The sequence below is a fragment of the Acanthisitta chloris genome, unplaced genomic scaffold (genome assembly GCF_000695815.1).
Source record: "Acanthisitta chloris isolate BGI_N310 unplaced genomic scaffold, ASM69581v1 scaffold19472, whole genome shotgun sequence".
NCBI classification, from domain to species: domain Eukaryota; kingdom Metazoa; phylum Chordata; class Aves; order Passeriformes; family Acanthisittidae; genus Acanthisitta; species Acanthisitta chloris.
This window is the reverse complement of record NW_008661299.1, coordinates 55647-69523: the sequence shown is the minus strand read 5'-3', so window position 1 is coordinate 69523 and position 13877 is coordinate 55647. Positions and strand designations below refer to the sequence as shown.

Genomic DNA, 13877 nt, shown 5'->3' with positions numbered 1-13877 from the left:
GCAGCTAGATGGGGATACAGTGCACATATTCCATTAGCAGCAGCTGCCCGGGAGGCCAAACTCTCCCAGTCCTGCCATTTGCAGCAATAGCAAAGCATTAAGGCTACGCTGTGGTTCCTTCCATGACTTACATTTGGGAAGACACGGGTGATTTCTCTGACAGACAGCTGCCTCTAACACGTACATTTGGGTGATGGTCATGATTATCATTTTGAAGGTGAAAATGTGATTAGTGAAATTATGATGACACTCCTTTCCCTCTGTCAGCCAGGTCCTTCCCTCAAAAACTCCAGTGTTTTCGTAGAAATATCTCTGAACAGAACGGCACCTGCAGGTAATGATTTTCCTAGGATGCTCTTAACCAGTCAGAATCCTACCTATTTAATCACTATAGGGCAGCCCATTAACCAAGGAGATTTCTGCTGGTTTCTATGCCTCCTGTTAGTGCAAACAGGGGTGCTTTCTACTCAGGCTCTGAGTGAGTCCTTGGCTTTAATCCAAGCTGCCTCTGCCTGTTTTCTCCTGGTGCAGCCTCTGTGCTATTGGAGCTGTTTGGCTGTCACTCTTGCACGGTTTGGGTGTTTTGTCATTTTTTGATGCCAGGATGCGTTTGCTGTCAGGAGGAATTTACAGGCACATTAGCTCGCCTGTCAGGAAGGCTGCTGAGCTCGGGCTGCCACATGCAGCTCCTTCATTTTCTGCTCTCTGTGGTGGAATTTCCCAACTGTACTAATTATATTATCACCCTGATACAAGCCTCTGAAATAATAAAATATCTGTAAATCCTGCTGCTTGGACTTCAGTGCAATTGCAGGTAGTTTTAAATAATTCACTGCAAAATCAGCTGGGAGAATACAAAGCTGTGCAGTACAAATGCCTGCTATTATTCCATTAAACCTCACCAGAGTGGGGGGGCAGCTTGCAGTACTTAGAGACAGTTGCTATGTAGGGCTAGAGCAGTCATGCTTTGGGCTGGATTTCAGGACTTCAGCGATCAGCTCCCATCCTGTTATTGTTTTTAACTGATTAACCTTGCTCTCTTACCTCTCCCTCAGTACCAAGCAGGTTCTGTGGCCATTGTGGCTGATGGCTGGCTGATAGACAGCTGCTCTAAAAATAGATGGCAGGTCTGGAGGGCAATGCAATTTGACTCTTCCTCCAGTAGGCTGAGATCCTTGGTATCACGTATGATCCTGCCCTGCCTTTGGGATGGTTTTCTGAGAGCTGGACTCAAACATGCTATTCATGCCTGCATTGTGGCTGAATAGGTTTAATAAAAAACGCTGAGAGTATTGTTGTAAAAGAGTTTGGGTTGCAATACCATCTGTCATGGCTTAGCAAAGGTTCTTGTGCATGGGATGTTTACGGCGTTTAAAAGTCCAGGGGGACCCAGGGATCTTGCAAGAATGATCCAGGTGAAGCATGAGATGCAATTCTGCAAAGTCACTTCTCCTCCAGCTCCAATACACTTTTGGCTTTTCTCTGGGACAGCTGTTTTTTGCTGCGAGAGGGGAGATGACTTTGCAGTAGCAGTGCTTTGCAATGCCCTTTGCACAGTCATACACATCTGCATGAAGCAATGGAGACAGAAATCCACAGTTACCCTACAGACCCCATTCACTCAGGTGGTGGCACTGAAGTGTCATTTCTGAATGCTGGCAGTGGCTGAAAGAGTAGAATTTGCCCCTAAACCTTTGCCTGTTACGAATTTCTGTGGAAAAAATAGGATTTGAGGCTGATTCAAGAGGAACATTTAAGAATGTGCTAAATGCTAATCTTGTGTTTAAGTCCATTATTCAGCACAACACATCTATGCTTTGAGCTGACTTAAGAAAATACTTAAGCACATACCTATGGTTTAACATATATGAAGCATTTTGCTGAAACAAGGTATTTTTATCTAAAAGAGGAGCAGAGGAGCTGATTTTAACATATAAATGTATGTATGAGAAGTTCCTAGTACTACATACTACAGTATGGCATCCTAGAGAAACTAACATCAGGCTTAAAAGGGAAGGAGCAGCGTCCATTCAGAAATAGCAGATGTACAAATTGCAGCTGGTTTTCCTGGAAAAAAAACCCTTAACTGGACTGGATGAAGACTATTCCTCACTTCTTATGTATAAAACAGACAGTGATTTGCATCTGACTCACTGGAAGAACTTACCTTTTGGTAAAATTATCACTCTGGCACCTGCAGAGCCAGTAGAGCAGCAAGACTGCCATGGTGCTGATTTATTTGAAGACTAAGCTATTAATTTCATTTTTCTTTAAAAAAGAACATTTGGATTGCCTTTTCTTTCCTATTGCCAAGTTGGTATAAATAATAGCACTGAAATCAATGTGAGTTTTCCTGCCATCATTGCAAGAGAATCAGACTCTGGCATTTGTGTGTTTTTTGATGGTGATTTTTAGAAAAAGCTTCTCAAAAGGTCTTTCTTGTCCTTCTTTTGTACATCAGGAAATTTGCGTCTTACTTCTCATCTCTTTCGTGAAAGTCTTGAGAACTGAAGGATTATGGTTGTCATAAAAATGAAATCTGGGAGGGCTAAGGATTTTAATCAGACCAGTTAGAAGTTGTCAGGTTTTAGCTGTGCTTTTAGCTTTTATTTAACTCAAGCTCTAGACAATGAATTATTGAAAGAAAGTTTCCTTTTGAAGTATTTGTCACTCTTGCTTCTTAGAGAGGATAAAGTTCCCATTCTGGACCTCTTTCCCAAGAAAAGTCAGAAAAGTCACACCTCTAACATTTAGCAATAAGAAGAGAAGGGAAAAAAATGTAATTTACATATTGCTGCAGCTTTGGCTTGTGGATAGAATTGTTCTGCAGCTTAAATATCTGAAGAAGTTGCCCATTCTCTCTTTATAGAAATGGAAAAAAAAATTGCCCCAGTACATGGCAATTAATTTCACCCCCAATAGATACTTGAAGAGGTCTGCTGAGTCCCACCTCAGAGATGCCCATCTGTCTCCACTGGTGATAAAAGGAGCCTTGGGCATCTGGGCACACTCGACTGCCAAGAAGCAAATTCCATTCAGTGAACCCAAGTCTCCTGGCCATTAATTCTATACCCTGGCCCTTGCTTTCTCCAGCCTGCTTGTCCCTGCTCTTAGGAGCCTTCAAGCTATGCTCAGCCAAGTGAGTTTCACTTTCATTGAAATCAATGGTAGTATTTGTAAATTCTTGAAAAGAGATTCCCTTTCAAAAATAGCATTATATAGAGGAATAATTCTGGCACTGGAGGTTCCTGAAATTTGAAATCCTGATGCAGAGACCACTTTGAGCAGGTGGGCTAGGTGGGAGGAAGTTATGTGGAAAATATTCTCCACAGAACAAAGTTGCCTGTTCATAGTGAATGATGGAAAATGTGAGCTCTTTGAGTCAAGAATGATGCTTTAATTCTCTTTTTGGGTTAGGGAACAATCTTTTTTTTGGTATCAGTTCATATATGACTTTGTACAACAGGTTCTTGGCCTGGGAAAGGACTTTAATTTGTGCTAGGTTAGTGCAAAAGAATAACAATGCAGAGCCCACATTTGTGGCTCCTCCAAGCTTGAGGAGCTGGTGTGCACAGAGCCCCAGTGGAGCTGAGTTAACATATCTGTCCTAAAAAAACTGTCCATTTAGCTATGTGGCAGCACCAAGTGCTTTTTATCTGCCAGTAGCAGATGCCTCTCTGTTTCTGGAGAAAAAGGGGTAAATACGACTTCAACGCATAGAAAAATGCATTTTTTTATTTCATTTTGAAACTCCATGTTTTGTCACCATATGGCAAAGCTCCTGGTGATGGCAGAAAACTGTGTGTAGCAATAAATAATAGAATTGAAGAATATCTAATAGCACAAAGTTCTGCTTCCCCAGGGACTAAAGAAAAATCTGTTTTGACAGGATCTCCAACTCTGCCTTTCAAAGGTGCTTAGTCTTGACAATTTTGGTTGAGATTTTTATTGTGTGTGCTGGTCAGGGAAGCAATGGTGCCTGCTCTTGGCTGAACAGAGTGATTTGAAGTTATTGTGAACAGAGCTTATGCTGCAATGAGAATTCTCTTAGCAAAAGACTGTTAACATTGATCCAAATAAAATAATAATATGACTGAACATGTTAGGGAGGTGGATCAATATAATAGTTTAAGATACAGTGTAAGCACTTGTTCCCCAAGAGACCCTAGCACGAAGCAAGTACTAGGACTGCTACACTGCTGAACACATAATAATTTAATGTAAACTTGAAAGCAATTCAGATGAAATAGAGACAATATTGTTTTTTATTAAACTCTACAATGCTCTTGTCCCCATTTGTTAGCCAAACTCATGTACTCAATATAGTCTCTTGTCTTCACCTTTAGCCTGAAGTGAAAACAACCATTATTCCTATCATTGTTGTGTCAGTGCAACAGTATCATAAGTGCTTACAAGAACACACAATCCTGTTTAGGTTAATCCTTCTGCCTGTGACCTGATGCAAAACCTTCTGAAGTAAAAGGAAGCTTCTGCACTGAGGTTAATGACCTTCAGAAAAAGTCACATGAATATGCATGCAAGAATGGAGGGCAAAAGGATGACATAGAGAAGGATTTTTTGTTTGTTTTCTTTCCTTGCTTCCTTCATGTCTTGGTTCCTTCCATGTAATAAATGCCACCCCAGCGTCACTTCTGCTCAATTTCCATAGACTCATAGGATAATTCAGGCTGATAAAGACCTAAGGACTCTCTCATATGCTGATATATGTTCTGCTGGGTCTGCCATCCCACTTCCAGGCTGACCAAGTCCACATCCATCAGCCCTTCTGTGGTCTGACCCCTAAGCACTCAGGTGGCCTCTGCTGAGTCTGTGTCAGTTGGCTGATGTCTGTCCTGTACTGGGGGACCCCAAACTGCACATGGCATTGTAGATATGGTCTAATGAGTGCTGATTAGTGGTGGACGATCACATCCCTTGAGTGACTCTTCACACTTCCTGGGACCTCATTGACCCTCTGCTGCCAGGCATGCTACTGCCTGATGGCCCTGTCCCTTTTCAGCAGAGCTGCTCACCAGTCTGTATTGTTGTAGGTCATTATTCCTTCCTTGGAGTGACACTTGGCATTTGTCCTTATTGAGTTTTCTGGCAAAGCTCCTGCTGGTCCACACCTCCAACCTACCTGGAAGACAGACCAGCCCTCAAACATATTGACTGGTCCTCCCCACATTTTGGTGCCCTCTGCAAAGCTTATGAGCAAGCACTACATAGCCTTTTCCAGACTGCTGACAGACATGCTCAGTGAGGTACCAAGACAGACTTCTGAGTACCCCATTTGTTACTATCTTCCAGGCAGCATATGACCCATTAACCATTTAAATGGAAACAAGGTGGGTTTGGTTGAAGACAGGAACAATAACTCCACTGTAAGGACTCTACATGCTATAAGATTTTAAAACATCGTAAAGAAGGAGTGAGTGACAGCATCTTACACTTTTGGCACGAAGTTTACTGTACTGTTAACATGCACTAGTTCTCTAATGAGTCAATGAAGGCATTAATGACCAATAAATCACTTCCTTGAGATTTTTCAACAGCAGTATGGAAGACAGGAAAATGGGTGCAGTGAGCAAAATGACCTCCTTCTAGTCTCTGGCCAGTGAATAATGCTAACAAGCTTGCATGTAAAGATTTGTACAAAATCATCAGGCTTCATAAACCCAACTTTATGAGTCATATCTAATAGCTCCTGAAAGAAAATCAGCTGAAGTAAAGGAGCTCATGACCCAACACTTTAGACTATCTAACTCTCAGTTTTTTTCTGTGCACTGTATTGCAAGTCCTTCATCAGCTAAAGACTCAGAAACAATTACATAAAGAAACAAATTGTCCAATTATCTGGAGGATGGATCTGTTCCACTGAAGGCCATTTAACAGCCCCCAAAAATCAACAGAATTGACTTACCTTAAGTGTAGCTCCAGCTGTGAGTAGAGGAAGTGAACAAATGCCCTTCTTGCCACAATTTCTGCATGGCAGTCGTTGACAGCAAGCCCTTGGTCATTGATGTATTCCCCATTTATACATTTGGTACCCGATGACAGCACAATAACCTGAGCTTGCCTGATGTCCAAACCTGTAGGAAAGAAAACAAAAGGGTAGTGAAATTGCCAGGGGTGAGTATGATATAATGATTATAAAAGTTCTCTCAGCCCCTGCTTTGATGTGGCAGTCCAGACAACCCTAATGGGATGCTTGTTAAGGTGATGATATGGCCTTTGGAATATGCAGGAATCTCACATCTCAGTGTTATTAGAATAATAAGGGCTCTCTTTCAGTCTTGCTGCTAATTCCAAGATAAAAGCTCGCCACGAAGTTTACTTGTTAAATCAATAACTACATCACAGGAGAGCATATGCTGTAGGGAGGTAATAAAGATCTCCTGCAGTTCTGATAAATGGCCAGGTTTTTATGAGCTGTTGAAGACATTTTCTGGTGGGAACACACACTCCCTGTAATGTTAGGTTTCATTGCTGTTGCACTGTAAGTACTAAATAAAATGCAAGTAACACTTCTGGAGCTGCTCTTTAAAAATCACTGAGAAAAAAACCCAAACAGATCTGACTTTCAGTCATTTCCTTTTGGTTTCTTCAAGAGCAGCTACACTGGTACCTTCTCCACTGTGGTCTCAGGAATGGAGCACTCATCACTGAGACCAGATTTGTTCCTCTGTTGCCTCTCCAAATAAGGGTGGTGGCAATTGATAGATGTGCCTTTCTTAATCCAGACAGACACTTTCTAGAATTAAATCCTGATTTCTTTGGAGTCAGTGGCAAAATGCTCACAGACTTCAACAGAATCTGGGTCTAACTTTAAAATGTAGCTCATTCAGCCCTGTGGACAGTTTCAAAGAAGAGTTAAGAATGAACTCAGCCCAAACTACAATTATCTTTTGAAAAACACATCTCAGGATGCATCTCTCTGAATACAAAAGAATAAGGGAACAGCCCTTGGGAAAAAGGACTTTTATGGCTGATGGATGCAATAAATTAGCTTAAGAGTGTTGACAGGTGTTTGATACACTGGCTGTGTGCACGCAAACACATGTACAGTACCACAAGTCAGATTGTTGGGGTTGGCATGGTTGTGCCCATGTAGCATCACCTGAGATGCCCTTGATGTCTTGCCTAATGTCTGGCTGCTAGTGAAGGGAAGGCCAGGAGGTTCTGCAACCTCCCTGTTCATCTCAGATGGAAGTCCCTAAAGCAAATCAGTGGAATGCATGTCTATATTTAAGAAACTGAATCAAGACCACAAAGTGTGACAAATCAGTGATGAAGACAGGTCTGAGGCTGCAAATACTCACAGGGGGAATGGAAAAAACCTCACCATGGGCCATGGTAATGCTGATTCTATGATGCTACTTTAGAACAGCTTTAGGAATTATTTCATAGAGTTGACATTAATTTTTTTTTTTTCTTTTTTAATGATGAAGCCTACTGAATAGCAGAAAAAAACACCAAAATTGCAGAGATTTTGTTTTGGTTGGAAGCACCATGGCTGGGGCCATGTTCTCTTGTAAAAATCCACTGGTGTGATATGAGAAAAAAGCTCAATGGAGAAGGAAACTATACTTTAGACACAAAGGGCTGGTGCTGCCAGTGATTTCCCAGTTAGTAAAGATGATCAACAGTACTTCATAATCTCCACAGAGCACTGGGACTAGTGGTGGATGACATGCTATAGCACTGTTGTCATGCTTAATGTATATAATTGTAAGTGATACCAAAATTATTTCATGCCCATATCAATATGATAGCTACATCAGTAACCCAAAAGGTTTAGTTGTATTGTGGCATTGCAGCATTGTGACACTCGTAGGAGAGGTGTGAGTATTGTGAAAGGCTCAGTTGATCACACCCAACCCTCTGGTTGTGACAGTCTCACACAGAGGTTATAGGTACTAGTGACAAGGTACACATCACTGTATGCCTGTGCTGAAAGTTTAATCTTTATTTGTTACTAAACATGTGGCCCTAAAACCTTGTTTGGGAGTATCTCTTAAAAAAAATTTGTTACTAAACATGTGGCCCTAAAAACATGTTTGGGAGTAGCTCTTAAAACACATAGAGGAGCTGGAAATCTTGAAAACCCAAGAAGTGAAGATGGGAGCATATGGGAGAAATGCAGTGGAGAGATCCAATTACAAAGTCTTTGTGCTTATTCCAGTTTTATTACTGGAGAGGTACAAAGTTGAGGTGGACAAATGACTCTTTTCCTACCATGAAAAGTATCTATACTCTGTACATTAAAATTGCTTCGCTTTAGGGTCACTGCTTTCATGAGAAAAATAATAGGTATCTTAGACCAACACACGTACATCTAGTTAGTCCATCTGTGACTAACACCAAACATTTAGTGAGGCACTGCCTGTAACAGAGGCATTTGAGTCCCACTCAGCATCTCAAAGAGTTGTGTATATTTTCCTAAACAGCATTTTCCTTGATTGGAAGGTCCATGGAAAGAATCAGCCATTTCCTGATTCTATTTTATTTATCAATGTAGACAGAGTCTTATTTACCTCAGCACAGCAGGAGTACCCCAGGAGGCAATTCCCTTGTTCAGAACCCCATCAGCCTCTCTGTCTGCCCCTGAGGACCTCTGTCCACACTCCTTCTCAGGGTGTTGAGATAACAGCTTCCTCCTCCTCACGCTAGTATCCCCCTGGTGTGCTTCCCCTCCTCCCCTGCCCCTCACAGTCAAAGCACCATGCTCTGCAAACACAGAGCACACCATTTGGGGAAGCTCTTCTCCTCTTCGGGTGCCGTATCTTCCTCACCCCTGCTTCGGTACACAACGTGATGCCCTTTATTATTTCTCGTATTTTATCCGTAAATAAACTTCACTCTTTCTCTTTTCTTGTATGAGGGTAAGCTGATGAATGCTGTCAGAATTTTCTATGAGAACTGCATTTGTTCACAAATGAAACAGAAAGGCACTCAATACTTATTTGATAAAGCAATAATATAAATCCTTCTGATGTTCTTTGCTATCACAATGTTCACCTGCACCGCAATATCCCATGTGCTTGGGGTGTTCATTTTTGGGTGAATTAACTCCATATGTTGGCTTTCAGTGAGATGGGGCCCCAGAAGGTAGTCGTGTGTGGACACTGCTTTGGGTGTCTGCCAGTCTTGGCAAGGTGCAGGTGTTTGCAGAACATCGCTTGATGTTGCCTGGGGCCGGAGGCAATGGTATTCCAAGAATTTGCAGAACCAGTCGGAGTGTTAAACATTAAAAATCTCAATGTATTTTCCATTTGCAATGTCAGAAAATAATCCATGTTCCTCTATGCTCAGAAATACCCAAGAGTTATGTCTCAGTACTATGACACTCAGAAACCCAGGTGTACATGACTTATGCATTAGCTCTGAAATATTAACACCTCACTGGGGAGCCGAAAGGGGAAAGTGATCTGTGACCAACGTGGCTCTGTTCAGTGCTGCCTGCGAGGGCACCCAGCACGAGGAGAAACACTTCCAACAACCTGACAGTTGCCTGACGTGTTCAGGAGCATATATGCTAACAGATTGTCCTCTTGCATGCCTTGTTGGGTACATACACAGACTTGGAGGTTTATCCCCTGTGAAATGCCTGATATTATTTTCAGTGAACACGGGAGGAATTTTTCTCAGGGAATAAGACACGGAATGCCTAGCCGATGAAGGCGAATTTCAGAACTGACTAATCACATCGGCATTTTAGGCAGCATCTCCATCTCAGGAGCATAGATGCTTGCTTCAATGATTCAGAATTAATAGGCACTTCTGTACATTTGTCTATTTTGCATTAAAACCAGTAATTACTAACTCTTGTTATTAATGCTTTCTTCCTATTTTATTTTGTCTGCAGAATACTTCAAATTTCTCAAATGATTTCTATTTATGGGAGTCAAGCTACCTCCTAAACATTGATCAATTTAACTTCAGCCATGTAGCTGATCTGGACCATGCACATCATCAAGTCATGCTGGAAAGCTGTACCTCTGTGAATGGCAGCACCAGCCACATGGCACCTTTCCTGCCCAGGCTACGACTCTCGACGAATACTGCTCTCCACCAGACTCGTGCTCTTACTGAGGGGAATCAATCTCAGATGAAAGACCCAGGGAACTAACTGAGTTCAGATTATTTGACAAACAAGGAGAAATGGACTACATTATTATGACCTTAACTCCTGACCCACTGATTGTCAGAGTTCATGAGGCATTTCCTACCCTCGCTGCCTTCTGCAAAGTAATGTTTGAGGAGGCATTAGGTTAAATGTAACTAGTGAACGATTTATAACAGGCACCTGTATTAGGTTTCTATTATTTGCCTAAAGACTTCTAATAGTTTTCAATTTGAAAAGGAAATGGAGCAGGGGAAAAGAAATTGGAGAGCTGTGTCAGCATAGTGGCTGGATCTTGGCTAATGCCCTGTTGACAAGGACAGCTGGGAGAGCAGAAAGGGAATTCACCACATTTCATCTTCACAAATTCTGTCAATTAATTAGTTGCATTATGGAACAAAAATGTACCCATAAATGACACATTGCCTTTCATCACAGATCCAGTCTAATGATCTGGAGAGGTAACGAGACTTTCTGGTGCTCTGCTGACAGCCTGAGCCCACGCTCGGGGGTGGCAGGGGCTCCTCTCACAGCCAGGTGGGGAAACCTTGAACCCCATGATGCTCCATTTTTTGTCTCATGGTGATAGTGTAGGCTTTCACATCATAGCTGAGCTGCTGAAAAGGAACTGCATTTTATTATAAGCCATTTTCAGTTTACTAACACCAGCAGCGAGATTCATTTCAGCTCTTCTGGATAACCAGAGTTTAGATGTCTGTAGCTGAGCTAATTGCTGTAGACTCTCTTGATAGTCGAAGGAGAGGAACTTTTCTAGGAGATGATTCATCTGGCCTAGTTTAGATTGCTGCTTTTGGATAGTCTACATTGCATGTCAGTATTGCCAGCTTTTCTTCATGAACTCTGAAGACCTGTAGACAGATTTCTACGGTCTAGACAGATGCTCTTAGTAAGATTTCTCTTATTATGAGTAATGAAATGCCAGCCTAAACTCCCCAAATCATATGAGGGCAAGCAGAACAATTCTATTCTATTTTTTTTCCCCATCATATGAGGGCAAGCAGAACAATTCTAGGGCCTTATTTTTTTTCCCCGATGTTTAAACTTTTTGAGGCAATTTTTTAGCCTTTTCCCTCGCAACAGTTAACTGTCTCAATGTTAATATATTCATGGATGGTCATATTGCATTGACCTGAGCTATTACACATAGAAAGCAAACAGTGCTGTCTTCCCTACATGACCTAAAAAACATCAGTCCTGCAGCCACAGAGCTTGCAACAGAAATGATTCATAAAGATGTTGAGAGAAATGACAATAGGCAAGAAAAATATCTGAAGGTTTGCATAGCAGGTAAGTTGGATCTGGAGTACTAGCTGGCATCTTATGGACCACAATTATGAGCTGGGCTTTTAAGTCACTCATGGCCATAAACACAAAATGTCTATGACCATCTGCTTGGAGACACTGCTCTACCAATAAAACAAGTGTGTTTTGGCTAGTCTAGTCAATATTTCCACTGATTTCAATAGTTACATTTGCTTCTAGTGTGCTATGTTCATTAGAACTTCCATAATACAGAATTTGTAGCCCTGCATATTTCTGTGTTGGAAAAGGAAAATCAAAATCACTAGAAAATTGCAGAAGGTGTTGACTGTTACCTGCAATCAGAAAACTAAACCACACTGGTGGTACATATAGGAGAACTCTGTGAAATTCAGTGAGCTTAATTCACACTGAGCAGGATGCAGTTTACAACTGCTGATGCCAGAATACAACTGGGATCACACTTTGGCTTCTCAGCAGCTGGCACAACACGTGGAGAAACACCAGTCAGGATGCAAGTAACTATGGCACTGCATGTTTTAGACCCTGCCTGTGGTAGTGAAATCTATCTTCTTTTTCAACATGACACCATGAAGGCAACTCACTGCTCAAAAAAACCTAATCTATCTTCTTTTTCAACATGACACCGTGAAGGCAACTCACTGCTCAAAAAAAACCATTTTAAATTAGAAAAAATAATCAGAAAAATCAAGTTTGATTAATTAAAAAAGCCCTACCTCTTTTATTGGGTTGGACACAACTTAGGCAAAATGCTATACGATCAAGTTTGATTAATTAAAAAAGCCCCACCTCTTTTATTGGGTGGGACACAACTTAGGCAAAATGCTATATGGTAAAAAGGAAAGCCAGAAATAATGATAGTGTAACATCAGCTCTTGTGAATAATTCATGGGGTACAATTTCATGTTATTTTAAATGGAGCTGCTTCTCTCTCTGATAAGCAATAATTTTATGCTCTTTCTTTACCTTTTTTAACAAATCAGTCAAAAGGATTGTCTATTGTTATCTGCAAAAAAGTGTATTTGGAATAATTTTCAAGGCAGCATAATTGAGCTCTGATCACAGAGGAGGGTTGGTTTTGTTTTTTTTTAATACCCTCTACTCATAGCTGAATAAGTTCAGTTTCCATTTCAGGTTTGTTTAGAGAAGGAAAATTTCTTGATGTTACACAGCACTGACAAGTCCCGCATTATTTTCTCTTATCTTCCTCCCTGGCAGCTCTACCACGTCCTTAGCATGGCTTTAATTTTTTAATAAGAGATAGTCAAGACATGAAAGGGCAGTGATGCTGCAAAAGCTGCCTGCAGGGACGTGCTCTGAGCCTGGGCAGAGCCCTGTGGGGACTGTGCTGCCAGGCTCTGGGCTGCTGTGTGCTGCCCCAGGACTGGGCAATGTCCCATAGAAAATACTTCTGCAAAAGAGGCAAAGAGCTCCTCTCCCCATCTTCTCCCTCAAAAAAAAAAATCAGGAAAAGGACACATCTCTGGAAGTTGAAACCATTGTCCCTGCATGTGAATACTTGCACAGGGTCTATGGCTAGAAGTGAGGGATGTTTACCCAGGTCCATCAGTCCATTCACCCTGCAATTTGGTGATACACCTACAACTCTCTTTTCTGAGGTTTTGAGGGGAGTGAAATCAAGATGTGTGAGGAGGGAGCTGAGTATTGAGGAACTGGTGTGTGGCATGGTGTACCCTGCCCTTCAGTTTTGATGTAGAATATGCACTCCTGACATATGGAGCTGTCCCCAGCTCTGCATAGAGAACAGAACCACACTCATGACTCCAAAAAAATGAATATGTAGCCATAAGACAAGAACTGTGTAGAGCAGGTATGATTACCTGGACTTACACAAGGCATTTGACACTGTCCTGCACGACATCCTTGTCTCTAAATTGGAGAGACATGGATTGATGGGTGGAGCACTCGGTGGATAAAGAACTGGCTGGAGGGAAGGGATGTGCCATCCAGAGGGACCTTGAGAGGCTGGAGAGGTGGCCAATGCAAACCTCATGAAGTTTAACAAAATGAAGGGCAAGGTCCTACGTCTGAGCCGTGGCAATCCCAGGCACAGCTCCAGGTTGGGTGGGGAAGTAATTGAGACCAGCAATGAGGAGAGACTTGGGAGTGACAGTGGATGAGAAGCTCACAATAAGCCAGCAGCCCAGAAAGCCAACTGAATCCTGGGCACCTCCCCTGTGAGGACAGGCTGAGGAATTTGGGGCTGTTCAGCCTGGAGAAGAGAAGACTGTGTGGAGACCTCAGAGCAACTTTTCAATATCTGCACGGGGCAACAAGGGAGCCGGAGAGGGACTCTGTGTTAGGAATGATGCAATGATAGGACAAGGGGTAATGGATTCAAACTGAAGAAAGGGAAGTTTAGGTGGGATATTAAAAAAAAGTTTTTTACTCTAAGGGTGATGAGACACTGGCACAGGTTGCCCAGGGA

At 42.0% G+C, this 13877-nt stretch overlaps 1 protein-coding gene across 1 annotated transcript in view; it reads right to left on the bottom strand.

Moving 5' to 3' along the window:
* Nucleotides 1–13877, bottom strand: part of ADARB2 (adenosine deaminase, RNA-specific, B2 (non-functional)) — a gene marked incomplete at its 5' end in the record, with an annotated part of 96553 nt that overhangs the window by 33549 nt on the left and 49127 nt on the right. Inside the window, one exon of the mRNA XM_009070189.1 lies at nucleotides 5924–6092. Within this exon, the coding sequence (XP_009068437.1) occupies nucleotides 5924–6092 (169 nt within the window). The remainder of the gene's footprint in view (nucleotides 1–5923; nucleotides 6093–13877) is intronic.